This window comes from Drosophila gunungcola, unplaced genomic scaffold (assembly GCF_025200985.1).
Source record: "Drosophila gunungcola strain Sukarami unplaced genomic scaffold, Dgunungcola_SK_2 000001F, whole genome shotgun sequence".
Classification (NCBI taxonomy): Eukaryota; Metazoa; Arthropoda; class Insecta; order Diptera; family Drosophilidae; genus Drosophila; species Drosophila gunungcola.
This window is the reverse complement of record NW_026453197.1, coordinates 10,012,051-10,036,158: the sequence shown is the minus strand read 5'-3', so window position 1 is coordinate 10,036,158 and position 24,108 is coordinate 10,012,051. Positions and strand designations below refer to the sequence as shown.

Genomic DNA, 24,108 nt, shown 5'->3' with positions numbered 1-24,108 from the left:
AACATCGATGAAACCGATGTCTTGAAATCATCGATATTTTCAAAACATCGTCGTTTCGCCATCTCTAACTCATTTGTTTTTTGGATTTTCGCTGTGCCGTTGCTTCATTCCGTGCCGCTTGAGCGTGTGAGTGCGCGCGTGTGTGTGAGGAGGTGAAGAGAGGAAGCAAGAAGGAAGCCGCAAAAGGAAAATCCAATTCCGAGAAATCTTATCAATGAGCCAAAGACTAATTGAAAAATAATCGAGATGCGTGTGTTTTAATAGAGCAAATTTAGTTTATAGTTTTTATTCGGCATTTTGGTCCGCTCTTTAATCGGCCTGTTTTGGTGTGTGTGAGTGTGTGTGTACCACGCCTACGCTGGAAATGGCAGCAACGGTTTACCAACGCCTACATAGCGTCGCCGTCGGCGTCGGCAGCGCAGTCGGCAGCGGATCTGCTTCCTTCTCAGGATCAGGATCGGGAACAGGCCCTGGAAATACCTCCTCCTCCGCCCTTCTCAGCCAGTCCCAGCTGACGCGCTCGCTGGAACGAATCCTGGAAGAGGCACACTTCAGCGGGGAACTGATCCTGACCAATCGCAAGCTGAAGGACTTTCCCAGATCGGGAACGAAGTACTCGCTTACGGATACCGTCATCGCAGGTGTGTAAATTTTTATTACAGTGTTACCTCGATATGGAAATAATGGACTTATGCATGTGCAGGTCCTTTAGCCTCTGGTTATTCATAAACTTATTTTTATCATAAGCGAAAGTCCTATTTAATAGTTGTAAAACTCACTTGGGCTCAATAGACATGCAAAGTCAGTGAACAAATGTCCCTTAAAAAAACAAAATATCATCCACCAATTTTAAAAATTTTCAAGGATGCTTGATTCTAACAATTGTTTCTTGTTCACAAACTGGAGTTAAACTAGAGCCGATTCTATCTTTTAAGCAAGCTAGTAAGTAAAAATAAGTAATCTAAATTGTTTGTATATACTAAGGTTTTGGTCGCCATAAAAGTAAAAGTGGAACCAAAATGTAGCAAAAGGAACAAGAGTAGTTTGTCGATAACAGCTTAATTTAGTTTTAAGAAAGTTTGAATGCCCGTATATCTGTTTAAAGGCGCGGCTCTTAATTAAGGTGTGTTCCGACAATGCTTACCAAGTTTTCTTATCTCCGATGCAGTAGCGAATTATTCTTTTGTGCTTGAAAATCAATAATCTGCAGCAGCCGCAAGAGGTTCTCCCTTTTTCTCCATTTCTGCTTACCCGTCAGCTGCTCTCTTTCGCTCTCCCATTCTCTCCCTTTTTCGCCTGCGCTCAAGGACAATAATTACCGCCGATTTTGCTCTCTGGCACTTTGCGCTATTCGTGTTATCCTTATTTTTGCTGCAGCCGGCACGAAAATTTCGTCGAAGTTCAACCAACTTTCGTTTTTGTTAGGGCCAAAAAATATGCACCAGCAGGAATATGGGAAATGGGAAATACCAAAGCGAATCACCCACCCAAAAACCCACCGACCACCGCCCTCTCCGACGGCCCCGCCCCCTCTTACAGCTGCTGCTACCCTCGAACAGATGTTCTCACAACGGGACATGTCTCTCATCGATTTTCACTTGTGTTTGTTGTATACACATACAGCTAACGCTCTTTAGAATGAACAATCATTTTCACTGTAATGATTCGCAGGAAAAACCAAATTTATTTCTAAACAGTTTACTAAGAAGAAAAATTAAACAAGAATTAAAAAAAATTAAAAATGGTTTATTAAGAAGCATGTCAATAGTGAACGTTCTATTAATATATTAATACAAAATTATATAATTTGAAAAGACATTAATTTTGAAAAAAAAAAGTATACAACCCTACCTTCCAACAAATTTTATAAATTAAAATAGAATGTTCACTTTTTAGAGAGCGCACTGTATTTATATTTATGTGTCTGTTGGTGGAAATATCTGGAATAGAAGGGAACTATTTATTTTTGGACTACGATGATTAATTGCCGCGTAAGGGAGATAAAAATAAATTGTGTCATAAATTGAAAACTAATTTGGTAAAAGAATGGGCAAAGAATTTTTTAAAAATACATTTTTGTGTGTGCTCTAATTAATCATCCAACAATTAAATATTATCAAAAGTAAATAAATAACTCATTTAAAATTCAATTGCTGAAGTGCAGATATTTAAGTTAAACATAAATGTATTATTGAATAGCGTTTATAAAAAAAGCTAAATTATGTTTGTACTTGGAAGTTTTCGATTGATTCCTTCCCTTAACCTAGGAAATAAATTTTAAATTTCCTTCCATTTCGATTCACTTCCCTCGCGTACGTGACTTGCGTTGTGAACTAAGCTGTGACAATCCGTGACTTATGGTCACGCGCTATCAGTTTGAAATGGGGAAACGATCCCTTCTTCTTTGGAAAACCCTTCTACACATGGAGACTCGAAGTGCTTCCGGTTTTTCGTTCATTTTTCGATTAAGTTTCTTGCGTTTTCTCACTAACAATTGAGTCATCAGCTGCGAAGGCGTGACTTATAACTAATTAAAATGCTGGATTTGGTGTGAATGGGAAAATGGGAAAAATAGGGGGAAATCGAGATAGGTTTGAACCTCTCGTTAAGGGTTAATCTGTGGGGAAAATATTTGTAAATACACCCTAGCGCAAGAACCTCTACAAATTGCCTTTTCGAGAACAAAGAAGCCACCCTCTGCGAAAGGTTTTTCAATTGTGGGGGAGGTGGACCTGAAGAGGTGGCAACAGCTCTTAGCCTTAATGGTTTCAACCACAAGGGTTTCGAGTTTCCAAGAAATCAATGAGTCTGAAGGAAAAGAAAGTCAAAGGAAAAAAAGAATATACAACCATTTTTCTTTCCTTTATTTGCACGCATGCTTTGCAACCCCCAAAATGGCAAGTAAATATAATGGAATGGGCAGGCGCCTGTCAGCATTTCCTAAAATCATTTGTTGTTGCGGCTACCGCCGCCCCCCCCCATTTTTCGCATTGCATTCCTTTGGGGCGTTTAATTAACACACGCGTCACGTAAATCAAACAGAACCATAAACAAAACCCTAGACAAAGGCCGCAAAAGAAAGAGTCAATCGAGAAGAGCGGAGTATCAACATGACAATGCTGCGGCAGGAAATGGTTTAAAATAATTGCAGCGAAGAGGAAAAAGCGAAAAACGGGTAAAAAAATGCAGCTGGCTATGGCAGAAGTTGTCAGAAGAGAAGCCCAAGTAAATGTAAGAAGGTAGCAACAGCCACAGCAACAGCAACATGCAGCAGCAACATCAACACACAGCAGCAACAGCAGCTGCGCAGACCACAACTTCGGCGCCGGCTTAGGCAGCACCAGCTGACGAAAAGTGTTGGCCATTCGGCCTTTTTTAAGCCATAAACAGAAATATTATTTCCTAACGAAGGACATAAACCAATTTTATTATGGCAATAAAAAGTCTAAACAATTTAAACAAAAGCATACACAAATTATTCTATAAAAATCATTAAAAAACTGTATTTATTTATAATTTAAAATCGGAAATATTTTAGAAACTTCAAATAAGTGAAACTAAACTAAAATTCATCATATCATAATTAGTTTATTCAGATCTTTTTCTTCTTTAATGAACACTTAGTAGATTCCTCGTACGCTCTCCTTTTGGTAATAAAACTCAGGTTCACTATTATTTTTTTTAGACAGAGAGAAATGTCTGCCAAGTGACCGAGAACAAGAAATCTTTTTTGTTTTGGGGAAGTCAAAGTCCTGGCAAACATGGCAACAACGTACTTTTGGAGCGGGGGGAAATGCTTTTGTCGTGTGTATCCGACGCGTTTATTTGTTGTTTGCATTGTAAATATGATGGGGCATAAAAAGACAGCTAGTCTGGTTTTTTGTACTTTTATTACTATTTATTCTCCGTCTGCAGCAGACAAAAGAGGAAATGCGACCGCCGCAGCACGTCGCTTATCTCCAGTTGCTGTCAAACTGCACGGTTCATGGCTTGCATGCACAATGCAGGGAAAACATAAAAAACGCATCGGGATTGGAGATTGTATCATGATAAAGTATTTCCTCAGAAAGTCGATTCTGGTATAAAAACACTAGAAATTGATATCTAAAAGAATCTGTAAGCTATCATCTACCCCTAATTTTCTGGAATACGTTTAGGGTTTCCCATTTATTATTTATATTAAATATAAGCTGAAATTCTCAAAAATTCCACAGATTATACCATCACATTTTCTGTTTGGACTTTCCCACAGTAATGTTATTTCTTTTTGAAAGCTACTTGGTAAAAAAATTATTCAATGAGGAGATACTATATATACACACAATCCACAACCATTGCATATAGTTTTCGTACCCCTTATACTATATCCATTTCTAAATGCACCCTCATTGTGCCCATTTGTGGTTTAAAAATAACATTATTATTTCAGCGATAAATGCAATTTGCTTGCTTTCTCGCTTGCTTATCTACAGTTGAACGACTTATGTAGTTATATACGCTTATTTGTATACATTTATGTACATATCTTGGCAATATTGAGGGCAATGTAAACTTGACACAGATTAAGGCGAATTATGCATTGAGTCATTACCATTAATTTATAAGTGTAAGCATTATTTAACAGGCGTCTGGCCAATTCCTCTAGTTTCTTAATTGCTGTGCACAGCACGCGCTCACAAAGCGAGACAGAGAGAACAAAAAAGATAGATCAGATTACAAACACTTCAAAGACAGTTGGCACTGACTACAAAGAATTTTGTAACATGATTTACAGCTTATTTTGTTTACAAACCTTTTCTTGCTGCCTATATTTTCGTCTTTTTTGTTAAACCTTAATAAACTAAAACATTTTACCCAAACTTCAGTTTTAAAAAAAATGTATTTCTATAACTAATTTTGTTTACTACATTTCGAGTTTTAAGAGAAAGGTTTCAAATGAAAAATATTTTAAAGAATTTATATTTTTTTTATAATGTAGCTAGCGCAAAAAGATGTTTGACGTACCAGTTACTACTGTAAAAAAAACCCCGGCACTTTTCTTTGTTATGATCTTTCTTTATCCCTCTGTTTGTATTTGCATTGAAAATATGTAATTTAGGAAAACACAGCTGTTATACTTTGAATTTGGAAGAAAAACATTAATCAGCAGCGGCAACCAAAACAACGAATTCAAAGCTGCTTCCAAATATTTTCAAATATTTGTTTTCTTAGATGTTTACACTTGGCCAACATAGATTTCTGGTGTTTGTCTGGTGATTAAATGAGCATGAAGAACAGGATGGCGATAAACGAGAAATTCTACGCGAAATTGCAGCGCTTAAAACAAACAAAGTGGAACAAACTTTCCCAGAGAAGAGGGTGTGTATTTGTATTTGAAATTAAAATCGGTGGGTATGGGTGGGTGTGTATCTGTATTTTGATTGCTTCCAGCTTTCAATATCAAAAAGTAATCAATCGATGGAGCAAGAACCAAACGCCATTTTCCATATTATTTATTTTGATTATATAGAAGTGCGCATATAGTTGGACAGTGCCCTATATATGCGAGTGCTCTCAAGTGGTTTCCAATGTAATTCCAGAGAGTGAAATATACATAAACAAAACTTTATTGCTTAATGGCTCGATGGGGTTTCGATTCTGAAAGAATTTCTTATACAGCTTCGTATTCTTGGAAATTGATATTCGATAACGCGTATTTGAAGAATTGCACAAAAGAATCTGCTTGGGTTTCTTTTTCTTACATGAGAATACAAAGTTTCAAAATGACTCACACCCAAGCTCTTATTCGTATTAAATCGTATATTTTTTTTTACCTTTGGCAAACTATTCTTTTAGTCGTGTTACTTTTCCTTTTACTTATGTACATACCTACATACTTTCATAGTTTCCATACTATGTTTCTTCGATTCCCATTAATTTTGTAGTGCCTTTAACACAATGATTCATAGTTTCATCGCCCCACTTTAGGCTCACCAATTCAGCAATAACACTCAAACAAATTAATTTCAATAAATCCATCAATAGAATCCACTGTGGCTTTTTGTGCCCCTTCGCTTGCCTAATGGTCAGTCAATATTAATTGACAGACATATAGTGGCAGCCACATCGTCCACAACGTCCACATGCATATTCGGCAAAGTCAAAATAAAATTTAAGACCCCGAGCCAAATAAAGTAGAGACGGCTAGAGGAACGTGCTCCAGCTTGATTCTCTATTGCTGGACAAGCCGTCGCCCACATGGCTAGACCAGAGATTTACAAAAAAAAAAAAAAATATAAAATAAGGGAAAAGAAAAAAAAGCTCCATTTGCGCCATAATTTTTTGCTGCTTCCGGTTTTGGCCCACGCCCTTCAAAGTCGAAATGCCACTCAATGTCTGCCACATGCGTCTCTTTTTTTGTTTTGAGCCAAACCGTTTAACCTGCAGGGTATGCAAGGATGTAACGGGTTTAGGTGGAGTTTTTAAACGTTTTTTACGCATTTTGGATTTATTTGTTTTTATTTTAGATTATTACTGGGAGCAACTAAGGCTGATTGTTACATTTTTTGTTGGGCTGCACTATACGATAAGCAGCCTATTTGCATGTTTGTATAGCTTATAAACCAAACCTGGAATCAATCTAATCTTCATATCTACTAATTTATGGCATAATCTCTGTAAAAATATTGCAACAATAAGCTGCAAGTATTTCCAGATGTTGATGAACAAAAACGTTTATAAAAAAGTTTTTTCTTTGAAAAGAAATAAATAAAATGGAACTCCATTACCTGAAAGGAGGGCCATAACTAAGTCGTTCCCTGCTCCACTTACATCATCATATTGCTCCATTGTTATGCGTGTCCGTTGTCAAAGTTGACTTTGGGCGTTGCTCGAATCCATGTTTGTTTCCAAATCCAGAGCCGCACCCTTTTTGGCTGGATAAATGCCTGCGTGGTCTGAGGACAATTTCTGCAATATTTATGACTCTATGTGGAGCCTCAGGTGGGCAGACGAAAATTAAAATTAAAAAGAAAGAAACACGAATATTAAAACAAACAAAAGAAAACAGCGATGGCACTTTGAATTTTTTTCGGCGTGTCAAACAATTTGATTTATTTGGCGAGACATAAAAAACACATTTTCGCCTGTCGCATTGCGTTGAAGTTGGCCAAAAGCCAGCTTTTGTGGTCCACAAAATAAAAGGGGAGTGGGCGGGGAAGTAGAGTGGAAACTCTTGGAAAACTGCCAGTGAGAGCACAATTGAGCAGGTGTCGCCAGAGATAAAAAATAGCTTCGTCACGGTTCTGCAGGTTCAAAGTCCACAATCGCTCCTTGCTCCTGTTCCCATTTTGTCCTAAATTGATGCCTCCGCATCAGGGAAATCCAATTTCCGCATCCGCATCCTCGAACAACTTTTCAACTCTAAGCCATCTCATCCCGACGTCATTGGCCGGCTAAGGTTTATTCAACTTGTCAGGATACAAGAAAAAAGGATTATGCACTTGCGAAAAATATTTTGCTTAATGAAGTTCCATTTATTAAGCATTTAAATATTTTAGAACCTAAGGAAACTATTTGTGTTATCTAAATTCTTTCTTTTAGCTGTCCAAGTTCAATTATAATAGTTTTGGTAAAGAGAAAACATTTACTTAATGTTGCCAATAGAATTGTATCTCTAGAGATAAGAGTATCAAAGATATTATTGCAACCAAGGTTTTTAGCCTAAAATAAGTTTTCAGTTTTTTTTAATACTAATTAAAAAAGAATACAATTTTACAAAGCTTAAAATGTAGAAAATTGTATAGTTCTTAACTCGGCTACTTTAAGAGATATAAATTAGAAATGTTAAGTCTTACATTTCTGCCAGTGTAGCTGCCGCCTTTGTGCGTTGCATCATTGTGAGCTCATATAGTATGCAACAGCAGTAGGAGCTCTCCATGTGGCAGGTTAATGTCTAGAAGCTACCGAAGTCAAGTTCCCATTCATTCATCGCCATTGTCCGCAGGAAGATATATACAAAGTCTGGTCTTGGTGGCTCCCCTCAGTGCGTAAATCACTTTGCTGCTGTCGCCAGTTCGCAGTCAGTTATTCAGTCAGTCAATCAGTCAGTCAGTTATTCAGGGTAGCCAGTTTTTCTTGCCTCGCAATTGCTCATTTCTGGTTTTCACTGTGTTTTGGCAAGTTGCGCAAAGTACGCCAGATGGAGGGTAAAGAGAAGAGGCCAAGACTGGTCCGCGGTTCGTTAATTTTTACGATATGGCTATTAAAATTCACCAATTTCATACGCACTGTGTGCAAAGTGCTTGAACTACTTGAAAAGACGTTGAAGTGAACTGGCATCAAAAAGTTGGTTCAGATTTTTGGAAACTAACTTTCCACTGCTTAAACTTTATCGATTTTATCATATTATATTTGAAGTAAAATCGTGGCCGCATATAAAGAATTTCTCTTTTTAATCATTTTTAGTTTTATATTTTTTGGGTGGCAAAAATATAAATTAATTCTTCTCAACTGCCCAATTGTCTTTACTGTCATCTGCTTTTCTCCAGTGAATACCATCGTGGGGCAACTGGCTGGGAATAAATGCAGATATCCAAGTCCAAACCCAAATGCCGAACTTGTCGCAATGATGCCAATGATCACTGCACCTTCCAAGCTTCAATAGCTGATTCATTTGTTAAAGACCTACAGCTGGAACCATCAGCAACCTTGTTAGACATTATATTCGAAAGGGAAAGAATGCCAGCAGCCTGAGGAACATGTATCCTGGAGTCCAATAATTTAATAGCTGTGGCAGAACAACATCCATCAATACATAGAAAGCAATGGTAATACCAACTACAAGGACCAGTGTTACAAACTCTTCGTAATTCCAAAATACCCGATTTAGCGAAAGAAATCTCATTTTATTTTACCTCCAAACTTGACTTGTTTTGAATTAAATATTAATATCTATTTTTTTTTTTAATATTTTTTATTTATGGAATTTGTGATGAATTTAATGTTTTAATATTTTGACAAACAAAAAGTATTATGTCATCCTATATAAATATCTGTAAATGCTTAATGGTTAGTCAGCCCACATAAGTTTTTTCGACTTATTAAATCTTTTTTCTTCACTCTTATCGCACCTCGTTCAGCCCAATTTCGCAAAAATGTCTTCATGTTAAATTTTCCTTGCTTTATTCCGTCGAAACATTACGCACAATTTAACGTTGATTACGCTTTGCTTAGTTACACAAAGAAAAACTTTTTTATCATTTTGACCATTATAATTTCATTTGAAATTATTTTTTCCATACACTTGTGCTTGTAAAATATAAAACCAATACTTTTTAATGTCCAGTTTACATGGAGTTAGAAAATATGAAATAGATTAGAAACAAAATGTATAAAGTGTTTCTTGTGTATCTCTTTTTGACGGCCCCGCCTCTGTGTTTTCCTTTTTCTGTTTTTTTTTTGTTGTTGTTGATTTATTCATAACCACTCCCCCACAAAGTCGCAGTTTTCGTTCTGTTTGCGCTCATTTTGCATGCAAATTCATTTAGTAAATTAATTGCTCACTCCAAACGCACTTGCCCACTTTTTGGAATTCTCGCGGGGTTTATGAGCGAGTATGTTGGGATTTTTAAAATCATATGTAAATCTAAAGGTACAAAAATAAATCCAGCAAACATAATATTAAAATATTCATACATTTTTTAAAAGATGTAATATATAAATTTTTTTAAACTAAACAAAGTAAACAAAACAAAACTTCCTCTTTATAAAATATTTATATATTGCAATAAATACATTCAAGTAAGAAAAATATGTAGCGTTTATAGTTTTAAAAAAATCTGCCTTGGAGGGTATACAAAAGTCGAGCAACATCTACTAAAGAACATTACTTTTCCTGTGGTTCGGAATGGGGCGAATCAAATTGCCGGGAGATTGAGGTCAGGCGATCCACTGTGGCGTGGAGTGTAAATCCAAGTGGAATGGAAATGAAAGTGCGTGTCAAATAGAACAAGGGTTCGGGTTCACTCCACATCCTCCAGTTGGATTTCATATTACTACATGCCCACTGCTTCCATTCACAGATCTGTCCCGGAATAGATTCGCCGAGCTGCCCGAAGAAGTCACGACGTTTGCTTTCTTGGAGACCCTGCTGCTGTATCACAACACAATTCGCAGCATTCCGGAATCGGTGAAGCAGCTATCCTCGCTAACCTACTTGGATCTGCGCAGCAATCAGCTATCCTCGCTTCCGCGGGAGATTTGTTTCCTGCCCCTTCAGGTTCTTCTGGTGTCCAACAATCGATTGGCTTCGTTGCCGGATGAACTGGGTCGATTGGATCAGACCCTGACCGATCTGGATGCTTCGTACAACCAGCTGGCCAACTTACCAGCACGCTTGGGCGAGCTGAGAACTTTGCGTTCGCTTTCGCTGAGAAGCAATCTCTTGATGTATCTGCCCAGGGAGTTGACCTGCTTAAGTCTGATTTCCCTGGATGTGAGCAACAATAAGATTGCTAGTCTGCCGTTAGAGATTCGGCACATGAGCACTTTGGTGGAGCTGCAGCTGGAAAATAATCCTCTGACCTCGCCACCAGCTAGTGTGAGTTGATGTCTTTGAAATCATTCATCCAATACTTTAACTAATTATCTCTTTGATCTTCAACAGCTCTGCATGCGCGGCCTAGTGCATGTGTTCAAGTTTCTGGAGACGCAGGCCACTAAGGACGAGAAGGGTTCCCGGTCGGGCGGAAACTATGATGGCTACACCACTTTGCGGAGAGCTCCCCGCCACAATTCCAGCGGCAACGTCCTCGAAGCCAGCACCAGCGGCAGCAGCAGCAACAACCAGCGAAGGCATCAAGTCGACTCGGGCTACAGCACCAGCGATGGTCTGGACAAGCGCTGGTCGCACGAAAATCCAGCCAAATCGAAAACGGATTCACCGCTGCACTGCGTCTCCAGTTCGGCGGCCGCCACATTGCCCAGAACGCTGCCAAGTGCGGTGCATTCACATGCCGATCTGATGGATGCATCCCTCACCTCCAGCACTAGTACGATTGTGGATGAGAGTCTCACCCTGAGTCCCACGGCATCGCCCTGCAAGCTGAGCTATACGCATTCGAATAGCTCCAGTAATGGATCGTCCCCGGATCAGGACGAGGACATCATGCTGGACCACCAGGAGCGCACCGCGCATCCCTCCAACGGAAAGTCCGGAAAGAGCCTCGGCAGTATTCAGACCTACAAGTGAGCGCAAGTATTTTGAAACCCATGACTTAAAATTTAATGTACATTTTTGTAACAGGGAGTACAAGGAGGCGCTGAAGCAGCAGCGCAACCAGGAGGTCAGCGTCTACAAGCAGAAGCATCCGAATGCCAACCACAGTCCCAATGACGACGACGAGGATCTATCCCCGTCGCCGCCGAGCATCTCGAACGGATCTTCCTCAAACCCACTGCCAAAGTCCATAATGAAGCAGAACAGCAACCAAAACAACAGTCACAATGGGAACGGAAATGGAAACGGAAACGGGAATGGACTCGACGATGTTGTCATACCAAAGAAACCCATCCAGAAGGTGATACCCTCTCGGAATACGGAAATAAAGCCGGCATCCGCATCAGGCATCCCCTCGGCCATTTCATCGGATTGTTTGGGCTACGTGAAGCCGCAGAGTCCGATGAAGAATGGCACAGCCAAATTCAATACGTCCAACGGTGGCGGAGTGCCACCAACAGTGGGAATCGCAAGCAGCACCACCATCAAATCGCCAGTGAACTCCACCACCAAGCTGGGCACAGTGAAGACACACCGATCGGTGACCTGGAACCACGATATTCCCGCTGAGAAGCTGAGCTTCACCATGCGACGGGAGTTCGATCGCCAGAGGGAGGAAACCGAACTGATGTCACAGTTGAGGATTGTAAGTGTGGATTAAGTGGGAATCATCTAGTTTGAATTAATTTTGTTATTTTTTGTTTGCATTTTTGTTTTAAAAACAATACTAATATAAATTTAAAATTCTTTCAGATCATTGAAACGCGTTTGAAAATGACGTTGCCCGTGGATATTGCCTCAGCCCTGACAGATGGTGTTATACTGTGCCATTTGGCCAATTATGTGCGCCCGCGTTCAGTGGCCAGCATTCATGTGCCGTCTCCTGGCGTGGTACGTTTGCTGGAGTTTTGACTTCAGACCTTAATTTAATAATAATAATTAATTAATAATTAATATTTTGTCCATTTCAGAACAAGTTGACTATGGCCAGGTGTCGTCGCAATGTGGATAATTTTTTGGAAGCATGCCGTCGCATTGGCGTTGATGAGGTGCGTAGATACATCCAACTTTGTTATAGAAGTACAGTGCCTTTTGGAACGCAATGCTTTAATGCTTTTTGAATCATTTGTTGTCAGTCGGATAACAATTAAAAACGAATTTCGATTTTTTATTAAAGTCTAGAGGCTCTAGACTGAAACAATATCATTCAAGAACTATTAAAATTTCTTACTTATTACAACAATTTTAATAACACTTCTATTAATAGAACGTTAGATAACCCAGTTTAGAAAGCTAAACGGGTGCGATAACATTATCAGTTTTCCTTTATTATAGTAACTATTTATTAATTGACTATTCACAATTCCAAAATGCACTGTACTCCATAAAAATAATTTTTTATTTATAGTTATTGTGTAGCTTTAAGGTTTGAGGTGGTTTTGGTTGAATGCTTTACTATGCTGAGTGCTTTCCATTTTCTTCCTCTCCTGGACAATTGTAGTTTAGTTTTAAGTGTTTTTAAACCCCAACCCTCACACAAGTACACACTCCACACAAACACTTACACCCACAAAAATTACCCAAAAATACATACAAGAAACTGATGCATCTGTTATTGGTGTTGGTTGCAGGAGTTGATTTGCTCCTGTGAAGATGTTGTGCCACAAATTGAACCGCAACAACAACAATTGCCACGCGCTGACGATGACTATGATGCTGATGTGTATGTCCAAGATGATGGCAGCATCAGCAGCAGCAACAGCAACAGCAATATGCAATGCAGCAACGATGACAGCGGCAGCAGCAGCTGCAGCAACCATATTGAAATAGTTCCCAATGCATTGGCCCTACTGCGTACAGTGACCGCTCTGATTGCCCTGGATGAAAATCCGTATCATCAGCAGCGCCATCATCATCTTCAGCTGAGGCAGCAATCAGTTGTTGTTGTTGGACAACAGCTGCAGCTGCAGCAGCAACACTTCGAGCACGAGCAAGAGCAATTCAGTGAGCCAACTACCTGCAGCCAACAGCAAGAACAGATGTTGCTGTTGCAGCAGCAACAGCAGCAGCTAGAGCATGTTTTGTATGAGAATGGCCAGCCGAGGGCTGAAAATGATGATGGGGTTGAGGATCGTGATGATGATGGTGTAGGCAAACGGCAGCAGCAACTGGCGACAGTGGGTCAAATGCTGCTGAAGGCCAAGCAGAAAACCTATGAGAAAATCAAGCACAATCTGCTAAGTGCCCATGGTCAGCATAATTTCCAGAGTAACAATAACAACAGAATGTTGCACACGATTGTGGAGAATGAGCACGATGTGGCCGCCGCTGGACCGGCGGGTCATTATCAAATTATCGACGAAAAACAGGAGCAGCCACAGCAGCAGCAACAATCAGAGGACCTCAAGGATGCAGGATCACTGGCCAGCGCAACCAAGGAAGCCATTAGCAAGCGCATCGAATTCTTCGAACAGCAAAAGCATGGCAAACTGGAGGTCTTCAGCATCTACTTACCCAAGGAGAAAAACAAGCAACTCGAGCAGAAAATAAAAGCCAAGACCAACGAAGCTGGAACTTCATCTTTATTAAAGCACGATTCTCACACCTTAACAGTGATCCTGTCGTGCGTTTTCATAGCCACCTTCCTCTGGCTGGTCTTCTTCCCGCTGCCCGGCTAGTCCATATAGTTTATAGCTTCAATATCTATGCCTTGATTTGCCAATATATTTAAGATCAAAAAACAGAGAGTTAGAGCAGCTATTGCGCTTATCCACGTGGTAGTGAGTTTATGAGGCTGCTTTTGTTTAACGCTTCTGTAGGCTTAAGCCCCATATTTATGATACATTATATACCTAAATTTTAATCTAAGAAACCTCCCAAAGGACAACACAACAAACAGGCAACTTTTGAGGCATTTAATTGAGAGACAACCCAAAGACTTTGAAACTGTAATCAATTTAAGGCTCGTATTACCCATTGATTAATTAGGGGTATGCACATTTGTGGATAAAACATCTATACTACTTAAAAAATACAATTTTAAGTTCCATGAAAAAAATACAAATGCTCCTTTTGTGTTCCAACCAAAAGTTCCTTTGAAACAATGTTTTCTACACTTTCCATTTTTTTTTCTCTTCTTTAAGATATTTAATATTTATGTATCTCACAGTCATAAGCATTAGTTATGACAACTATTAGTTATATTATTTTGTAGCAATATATTCCTAAGAATATTACTGCAACATAAACTATTTATTAACCTGAATTAAATTATTATTATATCATCTATCAACTTGACTATATACAAAGTTACCTTTAAACAACTTCGAACGTGCATACCCTTAGAAAAATATTAAAAAGAGCCGTTTTATAGATACCCCTTACACATCACATATTCCTAGTTCATGTACAAGTTATTGAACTCTAAATTTCATTAAGAATATATGAACGAAACTTTCATTTGCTTATCCACGGTTTGAGTCGTGCTGAACTGAAGAAAAAACATTACCAAAACGCTTCATTTTTTATTATCTTTAGCATATACCAATAATAAAATACACGATTGACTTAAGTTACAACGAAACTAAATTGATTTAATTTCCATTCTGGCAAAAAGACAAATGAAAACGTAAAATATATATAGGTAGATGACACGATATATACCAATTAGTTGTTTAAGATGAGAAAATAAGGAAAGAGATTTGTTACAGTTTGATGGACATTATTCTGGTAGTTTTTGAAAAAAAATCTACTAGAGGAATTGTATGGAGTTGTACGGTTTTACTTGAAGCAGGAACACTCAAAATAGTTGTAGAAAAGCGTGAAATAGTTGAATAATGAAGTTAATAATATGTGGCCAACCAATTTCAAAAGTAATTCTTTTATAAATAGTGACGAATAATATATTATTTTGTCAAGTGCACACAGCTTGTGATGATTTTTTTTCATTTGAGCTTAAATTTAATGTTTAACAAGAAAAATCACTTTGAATATATATATATTTTTTTTTGTCTAACAATTGAAACATGTATTTTTAATGAACAACCTATATGTGGCCAAGAAAACTGTTAAAATATCTGCACAAGTTTTTTAAAATACATCACCAAACATCACTTTCACTTGAATAAAATTAAATGAGCAGAATTTCATATAAAAGACCATTCAAATACAAATAATAATCACAAAATAGTGCCTTTGACTGGAGATCGGCGACATTGTTGTCTGCCCTTAACCAACAGCTATATCGTATCTATTATTTGTCATTTATACATTTCCCAAGAAGTACTTGACTCTTTTCTCTTTCAATTTAAATTGTCAAACAAGTTTATTTGCTTAAACTTGAAATATGCTAACAACATTCCTAACATTATAAAATATTTAATTTATTATAATTGTACTTAAGCAATCGAAACAAAATTAAATCCAATCAAATTTTTTCAAAAACACAATCTCTAACACTCAGAAAAGAAATAAGATAAATATATATATTTACCTAGCGTCTAAAACCAGAAATATATATTTTGTCTAACAAAATTATTAAAGGAAAACAAGGTAATGAGGCAGCTGTAATCAGTCATTAATTTTTATAAAAAAAAACCTATTTAACATGCATATATACTACAAAATATATACGAAATCTCCAAAATGAAAATTGAAGCCAAAACTTTATGTCAGAATTTGTGAAAGGAATATTCTATACGTTCACTTCCAAACCAAATGAAAATAAAACCGTTGCATTTAAATTTAAGCACAAACTGTCAACTAAGCGCTATATATACATGTGAAATCAAAGAGCAAAATATATATGACAAATATACCAAAAAAAATTGAAAATGTATTCAAATTTAAAGATTATAGTTTGAGAGTAGTTATGGTAAATCTAAGACACAAACCATTACAAGTGAAGAAATGCGTTGCTTAGCCAAGACATCATCCAACGGTTTCAAACTGTGGCGTGCAGTGAATTCGGAAAATAAAAGAAACTACATTAGACAACGATCTAAAGAGTAAAGTATAATCTAGCTATGGTTGCTTAAGTAATGTTTTCGATGATTTTGAGTACATTCAACAAAACTACCACTTTTTCCTTTTTTTATTTTTTATTTCATTTTAAGTAACACGTTTTTTTTTTGAGTTTTTTGTTTTATTGTCAAACAAAAAATAAAAGTTTTATTTTCAAACATACTTTAAATATTCAAATTGAAAGGAAAAAACTAAAAATAAAACTCAAGGAAGCTAAATCTTACCAAGTAATGATTATTTGTATTTATATAACATAAGATATTTTACTCTTTTGATCGCCTGTCATACAAACACAACAAAAGAAAACCGCCGACTTGTTACCTACTCGAAATGAAAACTTAATTTATTTGTGTAAATCTTTTTTTGTAGAATCTAATTTGCTGTGCTGCCGACGTTTTGGAGGGTAAAGGTGCCGTCCAAGTGGCCATCACGGTGGGTGAGCTTTTCCGGCTTCATGGAAATGGTGGCTGCGGCAGCGGCAACAGCAGTGGAGCGGCCACGCCTACCAAATCGCCAACCAGAACGACACGTGCCACAATTTCGCCAACGCCATTGGCCTAAAATCGGTCGAAAAGGGACATAAATGTGGAATCGAACTCCAGGATATTCCGCTCATTTCGGGATGAGTTGGCAAATTAGGTTTCCAAATGGGCGCCATAAACACTCTTACATTTATACATGCCAAATGTATGTTTTGTTGATATTTTAATCTCACTCATTTTTCTAGGTTTGTAGTTCATTTATGTAAATACACAAACACCCACAAGGAACACTCAAAGAAACCAAAATACCAAGTTCACAAAACAATCGAACTTATATCGAATCAAATCACACCAGCCACGAATTATTAATGCGAACTTTTTGTTTTGTGCAATTGCTTAGAGTTTATCTATATAGGTATGTGCTATAATCGCCAGTTTGTTTCTTGTTATACTTTCCTTATTACACCCACACGAGCGAATAATCGGGCCAAAAAAAAAGACTAGCGATTAGTGGCAAATTGAATACTGTTTTAAGTATGAATCACATATGAACATCCAAATATTTAGATATTTATCGAATTATTATTATGGTATATTTATTATGTAGCTTAGCTGTAGTTCTACGATTTACTGTGGTAAAACTTTTCTACTGGCGCTGCATCATTTCTACGAATCGAATTGTATTAGACCCCTAAGTCTTGGATTATACAAATATTATATATCAAATAAAAGCAGAGAAATAATGTCATACGTATATAAAACTCTTTGTTTTGTTAATCTGTGGATATATATTTTTGTTTGCCCGTTTAACAAAAATTGGCAGAAAATGTAACCAGCTGTGGCTCGACAAAAACTGACGTAAAAACCCTCTGAAAGTTTTCCTTTGTAGTTTCATAATTTGCATAATGCGCCAAACAAACAATTGACTTTTTTTGGAGATCGGGAGGGGTAGGCGGAACCAAAACTGCTCAAGCGAAAATTAAAAACACTCGACACATCCGGCAGTTCTTTTTAACAGCTGCTTCTATGGCAGTCATTTTTGGTAAGTGAAATAAGCGGAAAGTTAACTGCAGAAAAACAAAGAGGAATTATCATAATGAGGAACAGTTGCAAATAAAAATATTGGGAAAAAAAATGCATTTTGAATTTATTTTTAAATAATTATAAAAATTTATAGTTAATACCAAATAAACAATTAAAAGATTATTATTGTAGCAATAGTTTTCTCTCATCATTAATTAATTTATTTCAATGTCAATTTTCACGAGATAAGTGTCGTCACTTAAAAAAAAGTTTATCCACTTTTAGAAAAAGTAACTATCTAAAAGGGTCTCCCTCATCAATTAGTCAGGACATAATTAAGCATCAGCTATTACTAATTCACGCCTACAGCAAAAGACAAGGACACAAAACCAAAATAAAGAGGAACTGGAAGGCGGGCGAATAAATAGAGAGGCTTCAAGTCATTTATCACTGTGAAATTTATTAAAATGATTATCTCGTATCTACATTTCGCACGGAATGCCTAATTTTTTCCCAGGACACAATAACAAGCGCCTCCTTCTCAGTTTCAGTTTCAGTTTGTACACGGCTTCGTTTTTTTTTTTTTGTGGTTTCCTAATAGGGGTACTCCGGCAGTTTTTGCCGTTTTGAGTCACTGATAAGGGATACGAACAAAACGGCCCCAAACGTGCGTAGATGCACTTGGAGAAAAACTCCAACAACTTGATTATTTTTTTTTATAAAGAACAATTAATAAATATAAGGCAAAGTGTCGTATTGAGTGTTGGAAATGGAAAAATCTCATCTAGTTGCTAAAATAATAATTCGAAATTATAAAAACAAGGAGTGTTATGATCCTCTAAAAATTTAAATAAATTAACTATTACTTTTTGATCATAATCTTTATATGAATATATGAATTCTTAAAATATGTTATACAAATTCCCTTCAGTGCTGTGGGTGGAATGTTTGGAGTCCTTTGGCTGGGGCCATAGTTTAATTGTGACATCTGAACAACACCCCAGCCCCTCCACTAGAGTACCGCCTTAAGGGAGGGCAATTAGTTGAACTGCGCCCTGGGGAATTGTGATAATTAAAATGCTTCTTCTGCTGCTGCTACATGCGGAAATATTTTTTAACCAACTAATCTGATTGCTCCTATATCAACTCTGTCAGCTCTGTGGATTCTTGGGCGTTTGCTGGCAGTCCTTTTGTGTAAGTGAAACAGAATCAACATTTGCATTCAATTCGATGGCAAAAAGCACTTTAATTTATTTACCCCCATTGAAAGTCATTTCATTCTAATCCTATTAATTCAAATTCAAATTCCAACACTTTTACCGCATCAAATAGAATTGCTTTTATGGAGGACGGGGGCTGGGAATGCTTGGCTGTTCTTTTTGTTGGTCAAAAAAAATTGAATTGCATTGTTTTTAGTACCGAGAAAATATTTTTGCTTGGCGATGGGATTGCGAATCAACTTTTGTGTTCTTAAAAAACGAATTACTTTGGACCAGTACTTTCACGAACACAAACACGAACACGAACACGAGCTGCAGATCCAATCAAAAGCCAAGCTAAAAAACCCAATCACAGCGACAGGTTTTTCCCAATGACGTTTGAGAGTGTTTAATTTTGATTAATACTTCCACACTCAGATATGGATTGTAGAAAATAGGGCAAACATTTTAAGGCCACATTTTACTAGGTAAGATTGTTGCCTTGCATTTTACACAGTCTTTAATCTTTTAATATGAAGTAAAATGTATCTTTCAAAAACAGCAATCCTTTAATATGATTTAAAATGAAAATATATATTCTTTGCTCTTCAAGCTCGCCGAATTCTTCACTTGGCCAGACCTCATTTAAATGCATTTCAACCCACTCCAGCCTCAGCAGCATTATAATGAAGATGAATTTTTGTAGATTGTGTATTTTTCCGGTTCGTGTGGCAATTTCTTGCTAAAATTTGTTTGGCCAAAGTTGGCACTCAGTTGATTTTCCGGCTTTTATTACGCCTTAGGCACAGAGTAGGCGAAATTTAAATAATAAAAAATATATAATGTAAATATGTGCGTGCGCGGAGGACTTTAAGATGCCATTTTTGGGGCCAGGCTGCTATTAATATGCAGTAGACAATCCTAAAACACGTATCATCCTCTGATGCCGCCGCAGTTTCGCACTTTCGTTGCGCTAAATGAGTTTCAGCTGCAAAATTAAAAACTTTATCAGAAGCAGCAGCGGCACCAGCAGAGAGGTGTGTGTGCGTGTGTGAGTGTGTGGAAAAAAAAAAACTTGAAACTTTTTCATGAAGTTAAAGCAAAGTAAAATCAAATTATTGTGGTTGCTCGCAGGCTGGCAAAAGGATTACGCGATGTTGGTCCTGGGCCTTACCCGGTCCACCCCACATTTTCCGTCCTATTTTCCAGCCCACAAGTCTGTCCGCGTAACACCCACCTCCCTCCACCCACCACCCACATCCACCTGTAATACAACATGCCGGCACTGCATTTTCGGAAGGCAGACAGACAGAGGGACGCCGACTCCATAGCCAGACAGTTAGACTCGCCTGGCTGCCTGTTCACATGAAGTTGGCGCATTCTAATTGAATTTTCACTTTTTTTCTCAGGCCCCGAAGCCCCCCCCCCTCACTTTTCCCGCCTTTTCCCCTGGTTTTCCCTTCCTCTGGCTCACCTGTGCAACTACGTGACGATGGCCTGGCACAGAAATTGAAATAATTATTTTTAATCTTAAGTACGACTTGCGCGTAATGAGATTTGGATTATCTCGGCACCCTTTTTTGCCAACTCCCCTCTAGACTTATGAAAAAAGACACTGATTACTATGAGACGCATAAAAAATATCAGTGTGTTTGGACAGGACATAAAAGAAGAAAAAATTCTTTGCCGAATGTGGCCAAACTTTTTGGAACACGTTTAAATTGTGCAAATCAGAAACTTTGTGGTTCTTAATTGAGGACTGTATTGATCTAGAATATATTTATTTTATAGGGTCGGAATGTCTCCTTCACTGCGTTACAAACTTCTGGCAGAATTTATAAAACTTTCTGCAGGGGTATACAAAAAAATAGGATTATTTTAAGTAGCATTATCTTTTCCACTTTTAATAGTAGTGTTATATATTCCTTATCAGCACTCCAGGCCAGTCTATATACACATGTCCCTATGTATTTAAAATAATCAATGATGATAGCCCCTTTGACCAAGCCGCTTATCTGTTGAAGTCTATTTATTATGGTATATTTTTGTTGACCTATAATTCTTATATATTTGCAGCTTTTTGTTGTTTTTAAGTAGACGCTAAACAGCGAACGAAGTTTTTTAAAATAAGTACCCCCGATAAAAATTTTTTTTTTTTATTTTCATTGATGCAACATAAATTTTAACAAACACACGTTACTGCAGTAAACATTTGTTGTGCATTATGTCCATCATGAGAGTATCTAATGTTCTGAGCTCCCTTGTTTCCTATATCAGAAAGATAGCAGATGCTCCACAATCCAGTCCCTGAACTGGGCCACATCTGTGTAGGTGGCCGGGACATCTTTCAGGCCGCACTCGATGCCCCAGTTAACGATGCCAACTTGCTCGTAGAGACCTGAGTCATCCTCTCCGATGGGGCAGAACAGGGCAGATCCGCCATCTCCGGTGCAGGCATCTTGGTTTAACTCACCTCCGGCGCAAATCATACTGGCAGGCAGCTGAAAGTTATGACCCATTTTGGTTCTCCTCAACTGTTGCTCACATGTGTGCCTGTCCATGCCTGTCCAGCAACAATGCAACGGCGCGGTTTAAACGTTTGCTTGGGGATGGGCAAACATATAGTTCTGATATGGTCCTTCAACTGGAACGAAGTTTTCAGGTGGAGAATTGCTAAGTTGTTTGCTCCAGTATCAATTTTAAATTCTTCATGTCGGTTTATTCTTGCGACTTCACGATTCTCAAGTTTAAACGTCTCTACCGCTGAGGCCATGTCCCATTCGCCAGCCCTGACCACAAGGTCGGTCTCGGTCTTATTAACCAGTTTATGGGCCACTGTTAGGACAACACCTGGACTAATCAGAGATCCACCACAAAGGTATCTTCCATTGTTAAACACAGCCACAACCCAGGGATATTGACCAGGTCTCGCCTGATCCCAAGTGATTTCTTTGATAAAACCCAAGCCATTAACGTTGCTCATACCGCAGTGCTGATTTTGACCAGGTCTGGCTCCTTCTGTCCCCGGAGTCGCTTTGTTTATATCGTAGCTTTGGGTTGGTTGCTCCCTTCTTCCTGGGTTTAAGTTGTTTCCAGATGTTCCAGTTGGTAGGTTTCCTGCACCATAACCTGCTGGACGTTGTCTTTTTGCAGGACCGAAGACTGCTGGGTGTCTATCAGGCTGGTTCCAACTGTTTCCATAGGCACCTATAGAACCACCTATTGCTGGACGCTGTCCTCCTGGCCACTGGGCTTGAGAATAAGCTTTAGGATAGCCCCCGTTCACCTTTGGACCCCACCCAGTGCGGTAAAAATTGTTTCCGCGCGAAAAATAACCATTAGGTCCAGTCAAAATACCACCTTAGAATGTTTGATGCTGGTACGAACTGTATGGTCCTGATGGCTGCTCTTGATTCATATTCTGTAAATAATGAAAAATAGTAAACTATTCATCTGAACTATTTTTATAAACTTACCTCTCGGCGAATTTGACAGCAGGTTTGGGGAGGGGGGCAATAATGGTCTTTGCGTAATTCGAAATTGTGGCCCTCTCTCAAACAAAGCTCATTTAAAACACAGACATATTCACAGGCATTGCCCAGAAGTACGTAGCCCAGAAGAAGAGCTCCAAAAGCCCAGTGTCGTCCCATGTTTACCAGAAATGAGGGAATGACTGAAAAACTCAGAAAGTTCGTTGTTTCGGCTTATCACTCCTATAATTCAAAGTATGTACATGTACATATGGGTCACCGAACCTAACACCATTTAACAAGTCACATATTTGATTTGCCTGAAATTTTTGTACAGATACAATACTATTTGGCAAATCAGTAAAGCATCACGCTATCATTCTGTTTAAGACATCTAAGATGTTCCTATGACAATTTATTATTCCATTGGCAAGCCGAAGTTTTAAAACCCTTGCAATCAATGGATGGGTATTGAAATTATATAAAAACCAATAAATAAGACATAAAAAAGCGTTCGTTCCTAGACAATATTTTCTAATATGATCAGTGTACATAAATAAGTTTTAAGACTCTAGCCTAGCGAAAATTTTTCCATAGAACACTATGGTCAATATGACAGTTATATGACAGCCATTGGATATATATATATATATATATATATATATATATATCTTTTAATGTCAAAAAAAGTTATCCTTTCTATGCGTAGCTATGTTAGAAACATTTAACCAATTTAATATAGCCTTTGCAAGGGTATAAAACTGAATAATATTTACTGCTTATGCGGCAATCGAACTCATGACCCAGAGATTACTAGCCTGACAACCTAAACACCCAGCTACGGTTCCTAAAATTTTTCGAAGAGATAAAGATTGGACGGTTGTCTATTTAAATCAGAATATTATTTTTGAAACAACAAAATTCAAGAAAAAAAAAAATAAATACGATATATCTCCTAAATTAGCAGCTGCCTCTAAAGCCGAATGCAATCGATAAACTTCGTTCTCGCTTAAATTGTTATCACTTTTCAATAGTGAAATTGGCGGCTTTTGGGTAAAGGAACGCTTGCGAAAATAGAGAATTGCACAGCTTTTATAATGTTCATGGGCCCAGTTAATATTTCCCGCCATAATCAAGAGTATTTACTTTCTTTCCGACTTGTACAAATATAACTATACTTCCGATTTTGATTTTGTATGGAATAAATCAGGGACTGAAAACTGAAACGCGATTCTTTTTTGATTTCCATGACTTGGCCTACGTTGGTGCATAAATTGCCAGCAGGCAAGAAAAACTTTTGCCACCCACAACCCTCGCAAATATTGCATTTTCATTAAGTTAAAGTTTGGTTTTTAGTTTAATTTTTTCGTACCCCTTACGGCTTTCCTCTCTCCGTTTACTTAAAAACTTTTTGCGGCAAGTTTTTTGGCCCAAAGTTTGCATGTGTCTGTCTGTCAGTGTGTGTGTGAGTGTGAGTGTGGTTGTGTGAGTGTGTGGGTGAGCGCGTGTAATAATCATGTGCGCAGTCAAAGCAAAATGACGATAGCATTGACGCTCCGCCTAAAAACTTTTGACAGGCCAACTTGCTTTTGGCCAAGTTTCAAGCTGCCAGCTTCAGCATCACTTCATCTCAGACATTTTCCCAGGAATCTCAG

The 24,108-nt window shown here is 37.9% G+C and overlaps 2 protein-coding genes across 4 annotated transcripts; one reads left to right on the top strand and one right to left on the bottom strand.

The window, feature by feature from the left end:
- The first annotated feature begins 66 nt into the window (after window positions 1–66).
- LOC128262391 (leucine-rich repeat and calponin homology domain-containing protein) lies at window positions 67–17,522 on the top strand. 3 transcript variants are annotated; one of them, XM_052996619.1, is made up of 8 exons: window positions 67–641; window positions 10,062–10,579; window positions 10,646–11,226; window positions 11,285–11,903; window positions 12,011–12,148; window positions 12,229–12,306; window positions 12,889–13,911; window positions 16,649–17,522. In XM_052996619.1, exons 1-8 carry the CDS (start codon window positions 365–367, stop codon window positions 16,838–16,840), a joined length of 3,426 nt encoding a protein of 1,141 aa, XP_052852579.1. In that variant the 5' UTR covers window positions 67–364; the 3' UTR covers window positions 16,841–17,522. The 3 variants fall into 3 exon arrangements, with proteins under 3 accessions (XP_052852579.1, XP_052852577.1, XP_052852578.1); XM_052996617.1 differs by lacking the exon at window positions 16,649–17,522 and having other exon boundaries at window positions 12,889–16,067; XM_052996618.1 differs by lacking the exon at window positions 12,889–13,911 and having other exon boundaries at window positions 68–641.
- Window positions 17,523–21,123: 3,601 nt separating this feature from the next.
- LOC128262396 (phenoloxidase-activating factor 2-like) lies at window positions 21,124–21,634 on the bottom strand. The gene has a single exon (XM_052996628.1). The coding sequence runs from the start codon at window positions 21,542–21,544 to the stop codon at window positions 21,257–21,259; it is 288 nt and encodes a 95-aa protein (XP_052852588.1). The 5' UTR covers window positions 21,545–21,634; the 3' UTR covers window positions 21,124–21,256.
- Between the last annotated feature and the right edge of the window lie 2,474 nt (window positions 21,635–24,108).

What these genes read in the sequence shown, in the direction of transcription:
- LOC128262391 (XM_052996619.1), top strand. Translation starts at nt 365, where the DNA reads ATGGCAGCAACGGTTTACCAACGCCTACATAGCGTCGCCGTCGGCGTC. An exon ending in TACGGATACCGTCATCGCAG is followed by an intron (nt 642 to 10,061) that starts GTGTGTAAATTT and finishes TTCCATTCACAG; the next exon opens with ATCTGTCCCGGAATAGATTC. An exon ending in TGATGTCACAGTTGAGGATT is followed by an intron (nt 11,904 to 12,010) that starts GTAAGTGTGGAT and finishes AAATTCTTTCAG; the next exon opens with ATCATTGAAACGCGTTTGAA.
- LOC128262396 (XM_052996628.1), bottom strand. Translation starts at nt 21,544, where the DNA reads ATGGACAGGCACACATGTGAGCAACAGTTGAGGAGAACCAAAATGGGT.